General features: G+C 38.4%; 1 protein-coding gene across 1 annotated transcript in view; it reads left to right on the forward strand.

The window, feature by feature from the left end:
- Nucleotides 1-11,145, forward strand: part of TMC1 (transmembrane channel like 1) — a 360,874-nt gene extending 349,729 nt beyond the window's left edge. Inside the window, exons 26-29 of the mRNA XM_044391257.3 lie at nucleotides 1,878-2,003; nucleotides 5,391-5,469; nucleotides 5,572-5,623; nucleotides 9,513-11,145. Coding sequence (XP_044247192.1) covers nucleotides 1,878-2,003; nucleotides 5,391-5,469; nucleotides 5,572-5,623; nucleotides 9,513-9,535 — 280 coding nt within the window. The 3' untranslated portion in view covers nucleotides 9,536-11,145. The remainder of the gene's footprint in view (nucleotides 1-1,877; nucleotides 2,004-5,390; nucleotides 5,470-5,571; nucleotides 5,624-9,512) is intronic.
- Nucleotides 11,146-13,571: the final 2,426 nt, after the last annotated feature.

Below are 13,571 nucleotides of genomic sequence, written 5' to 3' on the forward strand. Positions count from 1 at the left end.
CATAAGCGCAGTATCCTTTCATTTGCCTATGGAGTCACAGCAGACTGGAAAAGACTTCTGGGAATATTGGGAAGTGGCACACTTGGGCTATACTGTCAGAAAGAAAGGATTTCTGGGGATCAGTAGATGCTGCTTTAGTTTGTATAGAAGTAAGAGATCTGGACTCCCATTAAGACACCAGACCTCGAAAGGGGAGAATCCCCAGAGATGCTAATGCTTTTGAATTTGGGACAGACTGAATGCAGAGAAGACCTTTGTGGGTAGAGAGCATTTTGTAAAATTCCAGTCCCCCCATTCTAACCATAGGCATCAGCCTCAGCCCAAGAAGCTGGAGAAGAGAGAGTGGATCGATAGTCTTATTTTCTCTTGCCCTTGCCTACCTTCTCACTCTAGCTGTATCCCCCATGTCTAGGAGAAAAGCACGGCCAGTTAGACTGGATGAGGATAAAGAAATCCTAGTGGAATAAATTGATAAAATCTTGAGTGGTCTGCAAGCTACATTCCCCCTTCATACAGCACAGGTCTTGCTGGGGCCAGATTTGTAATTTGTGAAGCAAAACTTACACCTCAGCAGTCCAGCAATTAACTCTTTTTTTTTTTTTAAGATTTTATTTATTTATTTTGACAGAGATAGAGACAGCCAGCGAGAGAGGGAACACAAGCGGGGGGAGTGGGAGAGGAAGAAGCAGGCTCACAGCGGAGGAGCCCGATGCGGGGCTCGATCCCACAACTCCGGGATCATGCCCTGAGCTGAAGGCAGACACTTAACCGCTGTGCCACCCAGGCGCCCCCAGCAATTAACTCTTGACTAGATACTTGGGATTATTCTCAGTCTTTTGAAAGATATCATTAGTTAGATCAGGAGCAAAAAAAAAAAAAATCTCATCTGGAACTTGTGGCTCATATTTATTTAGTAGGTGAGAATGCATAAAGATCAAAAAACAAAAGTGAAACCAGAATGTTATAGTAAGTGTTATACCAACCTTTATTCTGGTGATACCTACCACTTGGTGATAAATAACCTAATCTTCTTTTCTGAGAATTACAGCTTTTCATAGTAGAATCAATATGCATATACAGAAAAAAGAACTTGACGTGATGGGTATTACTTTATAATTCTGAATATCACATAGTAAGATACGACAGAATTCCTGCTCTCATTTTTATAGTTTGTAAATACTGATTCTTACCTTAATGGGCTGAGAATGAACCCATTAAGGATTTTTGCTTTTTAGGCTTATTTTCCTTCTTTTCGCATTTTCTGTTCCTGGCAGTGGGACTGAGCTGACAGTCTTTAGGGCCTATCCACAAGAGATGCAGAGAGAGAAAGGACTCATCGTTCAGTGTGGTTACCTATTAATAACTCCCATGAAAGAAGGCTGTGGAAAATGAGATAGCAGCTATTGCGTGGGAGAGATATTGGATTATTTGTGGACTTTTCCGTTAAGCTATTCCTTATGCTCATTTCCAAGGCTAATTAAACAATCGAGTGCACTATTTATTCAGCCCAAAGGGAGTGTTCCCCAGCAAGGACAGCTCGCTGAGGGGTAGACTTATGAGCTATTTATAAAATATATGTCAATCAAAATCTTAGAAATACAGCTTTAAAAAAATCTCCTAATGCTGTGGTTAAATTCCTAACCGCTCAACTGTGTGTTTATGTTGGGATACCGTTTCTCATATCTTTCCCACATATTGACAATAAGAGGTCAAAGTGCCAGGAGTTGTAGCTAAACTTCAGGTTCCCAACCTGAAAGAGCACTTAGGTGCTGTTCGAGAAAGATTTGTAGTTTTCTTACTGTAATCATGGTTTTTACGTAGGTTGTAAATAAACTTCTCTTCCCCGCCTCCCTCCCCCCCCTTTTTTTTTCTTTCAGTGGCAAAAATAGGATGTTTGAAGTCATTGGAGAAACACTGGAGCATGATTTCCCAAGCTGGATGGCAAAGATCTTGAGACAGCTTTCTAATCCTGGACTGGTCATCGCTGTCATTTTGGTCATGGTGTATGTGCTTCCCTGCTCATAGAAAGGGCCTTTGTAATGAAGAAAGCCTGGCTCCTTTTAAATTCCAGCTTTTTTTTTTTTTCTTTTTTTTTTCTTTCTTTTTTTTTTTTTTTTTTTTTTTTTAGCTTTCTCACGCTCTCTAAGGGTTGTGCTGTAACCTCACCAAATTCAGGGCTGATTACATGGTGGTGAGAGGCTGAAATTCATGAGCCATATTCTGATCCTATTGGATGTAATTCATAGCCATCTGCATCTGTCTTTGCCTGCCTAGGATTATAAGATTTGTTCCCAAGTAACCAAAATAATTATCAGTAAACAGCTAAAGCGAGGGAAACATAAATGCTAAATGTTAAATCTAATCAGTGCATTGAGCTTCCCCCCATCTCCTGCCCCCCGCCTCTTGTTCCATAAAGCAGATGGCTGTGAACACATAGAAATGATGAGCCTCTAAGTTAATACTCCCTCCGGGGGCCCTATCGGCTATATTTCAGGGCTAAGGGTTTAAGGGGTCTTAGAAATTACCATGTCCTTGTTCCTGAAAGGCCATCAGTAAGTGTGTGTCCATGATAATAGAATCAGGGGACCAGAAGGGTCTTGGAAAGGTCACTTAGTCTATCCCTTCAAAAGTCAGAGGTGATATCCAAAGGGGAACTTGGGAAGGGGCTTTTGTTTCCATGTAAGTTTCATTGGCTTCTGACTCTTGACCACCACAGAGATAAAATTACATTCTGAGGAAAAATATGCTTGCTATCAAAGAGCTAGGAAAAAAAATTTTTTGCCCTAGGCCTTCTTTTCAACCTCTGAGACCCTCCTGAATAGAAAGTCTGGACCCACCACTGCTCTCTCTCAGTTAAGGAGGGCAAGTATGAAAACACCCTCAGAAACACTTTAGAAACAAACCCAATGCAAAGGGTTGGATTTGTTTTTAAAAAGGTGAAACTAGGAAATCTGGAAAGAAATCCCAATGATTTGAAGTACATGAACTGGGTTCTGGGCTAAGTTGTTAGCAGCATCTTTGTGATGGTCATGGTCACGGGCCACATCAGACAGGATGAGTGTCATCTTCGATTTTCTTAAAACACTGGTTTAGAGGGACCAAGTGATTTTCCCTAGGTAAGAAAGAGTATAGTAAGGCAAGGTGGTAATAGGAAGTTGACAAAAAATCTAACCTCTTTGCACGTGACACCTTCTCTGAGGGCGAGCTAATAGCCCACAGGGATAAGGAAACAGCAACGCAGATTACTTTTATATATTAGAGAACCTTGAGCATGCGGTGGCATTCGGAATCTCATAGTGAGTCTCCGGCGCACACGTGTCACAAAATGACCTGCTGGAGGCCGGCTGTTTCACCAGATGGCCCCTGAAGTGATTTTTCTTTTCCAAGTTTTCATGATACAGCAGCTTCTGCGACCATGCTAAGTATTATAGGGTTTTTAAAAGTCAAGGCCATTTAGTGGTATAAATGAGATCTTATATTAAAAAAATAAAACCCAACAAAACTTAATGTCAGATTTTATGACTATAGTCTTAATTTACTGAGAGATGATTTATTTTTAAACGAAGGAGAAACATGGTTCTCATGCCGCCAATTAAAGATTTAATAAGCTGTCTGGAGAGTGTGGAAGAGGAACTAACCTTGCCTCTGTTCCAGGCCCTACCCATACGTTAATCATTTAATTTCCTCCGGAATAGGTTGGCCCCATTAATCACATTATTGGTATCACACGGAAGATCGGCCCCAAATCAAGTGGCTAATAAGTAAATTCGAACCCATGTCTTGTTTCCTATCTCTTGTTCCCCATAATCCTTTGAAACACCAAACACTGAGTTTGGGATGGGTGGGAAGATACAGAAGGGCTAGGAGCCACTTGGCAGGGATGGTTTAGACCCAGGGTCAGCACATTTTAAAGAGCCAAGTCATAGATATATTAGGTTGTGTGGGTCAGAAGGCAAAATTGGGGGTATTATGTAAGTACTTACATAGCCATTTAAAAATGTAAAAACCATTCTTAGTTCATAGGCCATGCAAAACAGACCAGAAGTCGTCTCTGCCCTGGAGACTATAGTTGCCAACCCTTGGTACAGACTGTGTAGAGAAAAGTTGGCAGGATATGAGGTCAAATAGATGTCCTGGAAGGCTGGTTATAGTTCTGAGGTTCTGATTTAAAACCCAATTTCAGTTTATTGCTGATTTGATTTTTCAAATCCTGGGATCTCATCTTCCAGTTTATGGGGCTCATGCAATTGGCTTGGCTCTTTATTACCCTTAATTAAAGAATGTTACATGTTATAAGCATTTTGAAATTCCCCAATGGATCATATTAAATCAGCTTGGATGGTTTTTGGGTAACTGAGTAGAATTCAGGTTAGTTCTCTGTAGCCAGGTTCATTCCTTTGGAGACTAGAGAATTTCAAAACTGCAAGTGACTTGTGAGGTCTTTGAGTTTATCCTCTAAATCCAGGCATTTTTCAAAGAACATCCTTATATTACACACACACACACACACACACACAATTTATTGAGCACCTACTTCATGCCAAATAGTATACCAAATATTTTCATGTATGTAATTTCACTCAAACTCCCATCAGTCGTATAAGAGATAAACAAATCCGGCAAAACCATATCAATAATTGTGTTGCTAGCACCAGATGGCTCATAAAAGATATAATCTGGCATGGTTGGGAAGTAGAGGAAATGTGTTTAGTATCCAGTTATTTGCAACAAAGAGCAATGCCAGTTACCTTTTTTTTTTTTAACTGCATTTTGTTTGTTTGTTTTGCTTTAAGTGAAGATGAACATATTTATTTTTACACAAATGTTTGGCTGGAATTTGCTCTTTCTAGAAATGTAAATGTCGACTAAAAGCCAAGAATATTCCTTTATAAAACTTTTCTTTTTGAAGAAGGGAGAAATGCAAACAATATATCCTATGGAAAAAAAAATCCATGTTAGTGAACTATGATGATGTAAAAGCTAGAGGGAATTTAAAGCAGAAGTTCAATATTTTATTCTATACATTCCCTATGCTTCAGTAAATTAATGTCAACTTGGAATGTTACTTTTAATTATGATTTCAACTGATGTTAGTACATTTCCAAGAAGAAGCTACAGTTAGGCAGTGAGGTATGGTAGACAGAATGCTGGGCTGTGGAAAAGGACCCCTTGGGTCCATCTTCCCAGGTCCACCACTAGTAATCATGTCCTGAATGTACTTCTTTACCTCTGTGTACTTCAATCTTTTACCTGTGCTATAAAATGTTTAGAGTAGAAAATATCTTAAAATCCACTCCAGTACCCCAATGTTCTATGATTTAGTGAATGTAAGTTTAAGAAGAATCTTGAACTAAAAAATACCAGAAATCTTATTATTTTTTAAAATGTAGCTTGACCATCTATTATCTCAATGCTACTGCAAAGGGCCAGAAGGCAGCAAATCTGGATCTAAAAAAGAAGATGAAACAGGTAGGATATAATTTATTTCATCAACATATTATCTTTATTAACAGCAAGTAGTAGGAAATACCAGGAAAGCTCATGTTCTTCTCTCCTTTTTGTATTGTGTAGCAAGCTTTGGAGAACAAAATGCGCAACAAGAAAATGGCAGCTGCCCGAGCAGGTTGGAGAAACGTTTATGATTGCAATTTTTTCCCCTACAAAAAAAATGCTTTTCCTTTTTTTTTTTTTTTTTCCCCTCTCCAAATGGGGCACTTGATGCAGTGTGACATTATTGCCTGAGTGAGTCATTCCACAATTTTTACTGTTCACCTTTTGAGACCCTCTCAGGCATCATATCCAGGAGGCTTGGTTGTTTTCCGGGGGGGGAAAGGCAAGGGAAAGAAAAATTCGGAAATGTAAACTTGGCAATAGTAATGGAAAGGTGACTTTGCAAATTGACAGAAGATGAAGACGACATCCATATAGTCATATACAAATAGCAGACATAAGGGGCACCTGAGTGACTCAGTCAATTAAGTGTCTGCCTTCTGCCTAGGTTATAATCTCAGGGTCCTGAGAATGGAGGCCCATGTCAGGATCCCTGCTCTGCTGGGAGTCTGCTTCTCCCTCTGCCCTCCCCTGCCCACACTCATGCTCTCTTTCTCTCTCAAATAAATAACTAAAATATTTTATATTTTAATAAATATATATTTATATATATATATTTAATATATATAGTTCTGAGGTTCTGATTTAAAACCTAATTTCAGTTTATTGCTGATTTGATTTTTCAAATCAAATATATATATATATATATATTTATATGTTTGATAAATATATATATAACCAATATAACCAATAGCAGACACAAATGCAGAGTCTTTCCTGCTCAGTGGGACCATTTTTATACATAGATGGACACACGGGGAAGATACCATTAGGGTCTTCTGAACTCACCACTGTTGATTTCCTGGAGGCTTTTCTAATTCATTAACCGCTCTTTTTTGCAACCTCCTTAATTTTAAAAACATTCCAATAAGGCATACTCCAATTTGCCAAAATCCCTGATGTGCTCTGCTTTCCACATGGAAGAGTGATGTCTAAGAAGTTTAGGGAAGATTTTTTCAAACTTTTCCCTCATTCTTAACTTTAAAACTCTGATATTCCTAGGGCTTTCCCCCCATGTAAGTAATAAAACTCAACCCAGATTGGTTTAAGTAGAAAAATAAATAAATTCATTAGACCACAGAGATGAATAGGAGAGTGGTATGTATGGTTTCAGGCCACATTTTATCCCAAGTTTAGAAGTGAGCAGGGCTGAGCCCCATTTCTCTATGATTCTTTCAACACTACTCCTTTCACGTTGGCTGACCTTTATGGGAACAGGAATGGATGCAGCAATTTCCAGTGCTATGTCCTTGTATTACACTTGGCTTACAATTTTTTTCATCACTAAGCTACTTGTTTCTTTAATTGCTTTTAAATTTTTTCAGCTTTGACAAATAAAATTGTAACACACTTTAAGCGTACAATGTGAGTGTTGATATGCGTATCCATTATGAAAGGACTTCCACCACTGAGTTCATTAGCACATCCCTCACCTCACATATTTACCTTATTCTTTTTGGTGAAAAGACTTAAGTTCTACTCTCTTAGCCAATTTCAATTATATAATATGGTATCATCAGCTATAGTTCACTGTGTTCTACATTACAGTCTTGGACCTTATTCATCCTACAAATGAAAATCTGTACCCTTTTACCAACCTCTCCCTATTTCCCCCACCCCCAAGCTCCTGGTTACCACCATGCTACTCTCTGTTTTCATGAGTTTGATTTTTTTTTTCTTTTTTTTTCAGATTCCACATATAAGTGATACCATGCAGTGTTTGTCTTCCTCTGTCTAGCTTATGTTACTTCACATACCGCCTTCCAGGTTTATCCACATTGTTGTAAATGGCAGGATTTTCTTTTTTTATAAAGCTGAATAATATTATATTATTATGATGATATTATATGTATATCACATTTTCTCTCTCCATTTCTCCATATAGACTCTTACATTGTTTTCATCCTCCCATGCTGCGATGAGCATGGGAATACAAATTAATGATTTCATTTCTCTTGGATATATATCCAGAAGTAGGATGCTGGATCATATGATAGTTCTAGTTTTAATTTCTCGAGGAACTTTCATACTGTTTTCCACACTGGCTATATCAGTTTACATTCCCACCAATAGTGCACAATTGTTCCCTCTTCTCCACGTCCTCGCCAGCATTGGCTGTCTCTTGCCTTTTTGATAGTAGACATCCTAATGGTGTGAGGTGCTATCTCATTGTGGTTTGGTTTGCATTTCCCTGATAGTGATGTCGAGCACCGTTTCATGTACAAATATTGACCATGTGTTTGTCTTCTTTGGCTAAATGTCTATTCAGGTCCTTAGCCCATTTTAAATTAGGTTATTTGGTTTTTATGTTGTTGAGTTGCATGATTTCCTTGTCTGTTTTGGATCTTAACCCCTTATCAAATTGCAGATATTTTCTCCCATTCCATAGGTTACCTGTTCATTTTATCAATGATTTCCCTTGCTGTGCAGGAGCTTTTTAGTTTAATGTTTATTTTTGCTTTTGCTGCCTTCGTTTTTGGTGTCAAATATAAAAATCATTGCCAAGACCAAGAGCAAGGAGATTTTTCCTCTAGGTTTTCTTCTAGGGGTTTTATGGTTTAAGGTTTTATATTCAAGCCTTTCATCATTGTGTGTTGATTTTTGTGTATGTTGTAAGATAAGGGTTCAGTTTCATTCTTTTGTATGTGGATATCCAGTTTTTCCAGTACCATGTATTGAGAATATCCATTCTTCATTGTATATGCTTGGTACCTTGTCAAAAACTATTGGCTGTATATGTCTGTGTTTATTTTTCGTTTCTCTATTCTGTTCCAGTGATCTTACTGTCTGTTTTGATGCCAACACCATACCGTTTAGTTACTGTTGCTTTGCAGTATAGTTTGAGATCAAGAAGTGTGATGTCTCTAGCTTTGTTCTCTCTCAAGATTGCTTTGGCTATTTGTGATATTTTTGTGGTTCCATCAAATATAGGGTTTTTTTTTTTTTCTATTTCTTTGAAAATGCCACTGGAATTCTGATAAGGATTGTGTTGAATCTATAAATTGTTTTCCGTGGTATGGACATTTTCACAGTATTCTTCTAATCCATTAATTTGAACTATCTCTCCATTTATTTGTGTCTTTTTTAATTATTACATAATGACCTTCTGTGTCTCTTGTTACTGTTTTTGGCTTAAAATGTATTTTGTCTGAAGTAACTGTAGCTACACCTGCTTCTGGTTTCCATTTGCATGCAGTATCTCTTTCCATCCCTCCACTCTTGGCTTACGTGTGTCCTTAAAGCTGAAGTGAGCCCCTTGGGCATCTTACAGTTGGAAGCATGTATGTCACACATACCCACACTGCTCTTGTATTTTTTCTAGATTGTGACTATAATTTAACATGATCAAATTAGTGTTTAGAATAGTGAGCGAAAAGTTCTGACTTTTAAGATCTGAATTCTGGTTAAAGCTTACTGTTACCTTTATTGTCGTAAATAATGATACAATCCTATTGCATGCTGTTTGATATTTTCCCATAATTTGTACTTAAAAACATATACAACCTTTGTAAAGACAGAGACTATCATTCATAGTTGTTTCCTCAGAAGTTACCATAGAACTTTATACTTAACAGTCATTCAGTAAATACCTACTGAATTCCTACCGGCCAATAAGGAATTCTTTTACTGGAAAAATTTAAACAGGATACATTTTGGTATTAATTACATAAACAGTACTGAATAAATGCTATAAAAGTAGCAGAACATTCACTTTCACTCTCCTGAAAAATGAGAAATATAGAAATATTTTGAATATAAAAATACTAAATATTGTGGCAACGTGGGGCACATTTGGAAGATATGATCTTCAGATCACCTCTTTCAGAACATTAAGAACAACGAAAGCTAAATCGTCACTTGCTTCTTCATATTCTCTTTCTCTCTCTCTCCCTCTCGAACAGCTGCGGCTGCTGGTGGCCAGTGACTTTCATAGACACGCTGGGACCCAGAAATACTCATCACCTTGCTGTGTAAAAGCAATGACTCATGTAAAGGGCAAGAACACAAGCATTGTGAAGTTGCTGCTCCCCTGTTCTAACTCTCGTGCATTGTCAAGGTCATGCTGGTCAGTCAAGGCATCCTCAGTCCTTGTTCAGCAAGGAGGATCTCCACCTTGTTCCAAATGAAGGGATTTGTTCCTGCACCGCGACGTTCTCCCCTGACTCGTTTCCCTGCATCTCTTCTAACAAACTGAGTTTAAGAGTGGATGTGATTCAGCAATACAGGTTACTGGTTTACCTTTTGGGTTAATTAAAAATACTTTGCTCGTATGGACTTCCATGTTATACACTCATATGCTCCTTCTGCCTTAGTTTTCTTTGCCTGGGAACAGAGATATTTCACCCTTTTTTCCCTTTAGAGTTCAGAAATATCTTTATAAAGTATTCATTGTAATGATTCATTAACTCACAGTTTGAAACCAACATTGTGTTTTCCATTTTTTTTTTTCTGTCTCCCCATCCAGGGCCCTTACAATTATACTCAAGACTTTTTATTTGCTGCTGAATTCAGTATGAAAAGGAATGGGGTTTTTAAAAGGAAAATCCTAAGGGAAATAAGGGTCTAAGTAGCACTGGGTTGAAGGTCTCTCAGTTTGAGGAGGTATATGGATCTTAGACAACACACCTCTTTGTGAGTTTAAAAAAAAAAAGACAATTGTACATGATTGCAACTCCATCACACCTGATCATGACCTCCAGTGATCACATCTCCTGAGTTTAGATTCTAATATTCCATAATTTGTCTTTGCTTTTTTGTTAAGGTTGAGAAAACATACACTTTTATGGGGGGCTCTAGTTTATAGGTGTGTTTAAGAATTATTATTTAAAGTTTGAATTGACTTTGAAGAGAGGCAATCAGTGCCCTCAGCCAGCCTTGTTGTGTGACTTTAATGACCTCTGCTCACCCACAGTGTCCTCCAGAGCTAAGCCAATTTGCCTGCCATTCCCTGCAATTGACTTGCTGGTTTTTGTTACCATGTTTTTGAGTTTTTCCTTCTTCTCTCTTGATCTGGTCATGAAACGATCTCCTGTTCCTCTGCCAATCCACGTGCTCATCACTTGCCATGATAAAAATTCAAGATGTACTTCCTTTGGTCCAGTTTTCCAGATTGGCCTCCATTCCCAATTGTATCACTCCCTGATAGGTTTCCTTGGACCCTGTTGTCTTTAATTCAGAGTCTATTATTTATATAGGTTTTCCTGTGACTTTTCACAGTTCTTTATCGTTTCCTGTATGCGTGGATCATCTTTCCTCTCCAGATTGGAAGCTCCCTGTGAGCAAGGATCCTACCTGCCAACTCTTTTGTATGCCTAGTAAGTCTAGTGCTATACACAGGTAGGCACTGAGTAAATGCTTGTTAATTAAATTGAATCAATTTAACTTAGAGCAGCTGCACTGTGAAACAAAAACTTCTGTTATCTGCACGAAAAATGTTATTATGATGTCAGAAATGGAATTATCTGTTGCTCTGCAGGTTTACCATCTCATTTGATTATAATGCAGATGAGTAAATAAAGTGAATGCTTATTTCTACGTGGATCATTTTTGTACTGTAGAGTAATAAGATTAGAGAATTGGTTTATACGTGTTGCCAAGTTTACAATGTGGATGACACTCCCTTGTTCTTGATCTACTTCATAACAAAAGATGATGAGAGATGACAAACCATCCCCCAGGGACTTCATCTCCTAAAGGTAATTTCCTTTTTTTTTCTTTTTCAGTCTAGTTACCATCTGTCACCATACGCAGTTATTAACAATATTATTGACTATATTCCCTGTGCTGTGCATTGCTTCTCCGCGACTTACTTATTCTGTAATGGAGTTTGTACCTCTTAAAGCAATTGTACGTTCGGAACAAACGCTCATGGTATAAGAATTCAGGCATGCTATTGTAAGTTCCAGTCTTTCTAAAAATTAAGCTGGATTTTTATGGCACCTAAATACCCACCTGATTTAAGTTAAGCATTTTTAGAAAATTTAACCCTTTTGGCCTCCAGAGATCTGCCCAGAATATTTCCACAGTACCACACGAACAAGCATCTGGAAGAGTGAATGTCATTTCCACAGTTGTCTGAGGGCTATGCTGAGGATAGCCTTGTACCGGGAAGGTTCTGATCGCTATGATCTCATTCTATATCATCATTTCTATATGTAATGATCAGAACGATAGGAAGAATTTTAGAAGGCAAACGAATGAACCAGCCAGTCAGACTGAACCTTTCATTTTTTTCTGAGGGGCATAAAAAATAAATTCTGGCAAATATATGTGGAAACTAAATTTACTTTCTGAAGAAAATTACTTCACCATCAATTTGAAAACTGAAAAAACTGCATTTTGACACATGGTTGGCATCATCTCCTTTGGCTTCTGAGAAGAGCACGTAGTTTAAACCGTATCAAGGGGTTCATATTAACAATACGTTGACCTGAACTATGTTTTCTTCTCCTGATGAATCCCTACATGTACCAGAGCCACAGCCCCTGCTGGCCAGGTTTGGAAATATATTTGGTGACCCAAATATTATCACACGGTGAGGTGTAGTTCCCCTAGTTGCCACAGGGGGTCAGACTTTGCTATCTTCCCTCCTCAGTGGATGAGTTAATAAGAAGAGGCTTTGGGTCCATTTCCCTGCTTTATAGTTCAGTGCCGGAGCCCTGCCTTTAATCTAGTCTGCTCTACTGGAACTTGCACTATTTCACTTTGCTTTACCAGCACTGTCCTCAAGGAATACAGGTAGATTGTGGGGAAGTGGGCTTGTGATACGTGCTGGGACCAAACTGGGTGCATGATCACCAGGAAGCACTATTAGGCTAGTACATCTTCATCCATTTGATAAACATTTATCAAACACTGTGTGCCACACGTTTATCAGATTTAATGTATCCCAAGTATTACCTGCTCTCTATATTTTCTCCCACTGTTTTGCACCACCTGACATACTGATCTTCTTGGTTTCCAGAATCTTCTGGAATGATATTACAACTTATGAAGCCATTTTCAGATTGAGGAAAATGAATGATACCTTTCCATTTAAGGCAAGACTGTCCCTCCTTTCTTCACGATGACACAGATATTACAATACATTGTCAGAAATTGGAAAAGTGCTTTACTAACTCTTATTCTCTATCAAGTGCAATGCCAAGCAAAACCCAGATGTTATCCTCACCTTTCCCAGCCTTCTTCCAAAGTTAGCATTTTTTGATGGGCAAATAACCCTGGGCCTCAGTAGTGGCAGCAGATGCTTAGTGAATGGAATGCAAACAAAGGAGTTTAGCCTGCAATGGAAAACCAGGTTCTCTGGGGGGAACCAATGAGACGGGAGTCTGATGACTCTTATTTTCTCCCTTGAGTCAAAACTGTAATACCCAATTATAACTTTCTTTTGCCTTGTTTGGTGTATGAGGATAAAAGCGTCTCCACAATTTATTTGTCAAGAAATATATCCCAGAAGAATAAGTACGCAGCCTTCAAAAAGAAGAGACTTAAGAATGAGATTGGCAGGTGTTCTCAGCTCTCAATGCAGATATGCACTTGATTTTTTGGAAGACAGATATTGAGACTTAAGAATTTTTATTTTTATTTTTTTATTTTTATTTTATTTTTTTTAAAAGATTTTATTTATTTATTTGACAGAGATAGAGACAGCCAGCGAGAGAGGGAACACAAGCAGGGGGAGTGAGAGAGGAAGAAGCAGGCTCATAGCGGAAGAGCCTGATGTGGGGCTCGATCCCAGAACGCCGGGATCACGCCCTGAGCCGAAGGCAGACGCTTAACCACTATGCCACCCAGGGGCCCCAATAATTTTTTTTTTTTAAATGAACTATAGTCATGGCCTCTTTTTGTCTTTACTTCCTGTGAGAAGGAAATACTGTAATGTGATGGTGACAGGAGTTCTCAAGCTCCTTTCTGAGATTTATTTTCCTCAGAATTCTCTGGTAATGGATTGCCTTGATACT

Source organism: Ursus arctos, unplaced genomic scaffold (assembly GCF_023065955.2).
Source record: "Ursus arctos isolate Adak ecotype North America unplaced genomic scaffold, UrsArc2.0 scaffold_33, whole genome shotgun sequence".
Taxonomy (NCBI): domain Eukaryota; kingdom Metazoa; phylum Chordata; class Mammalia; order Carnivora; family Ursidae; genus Ursus; species Ursus arctos.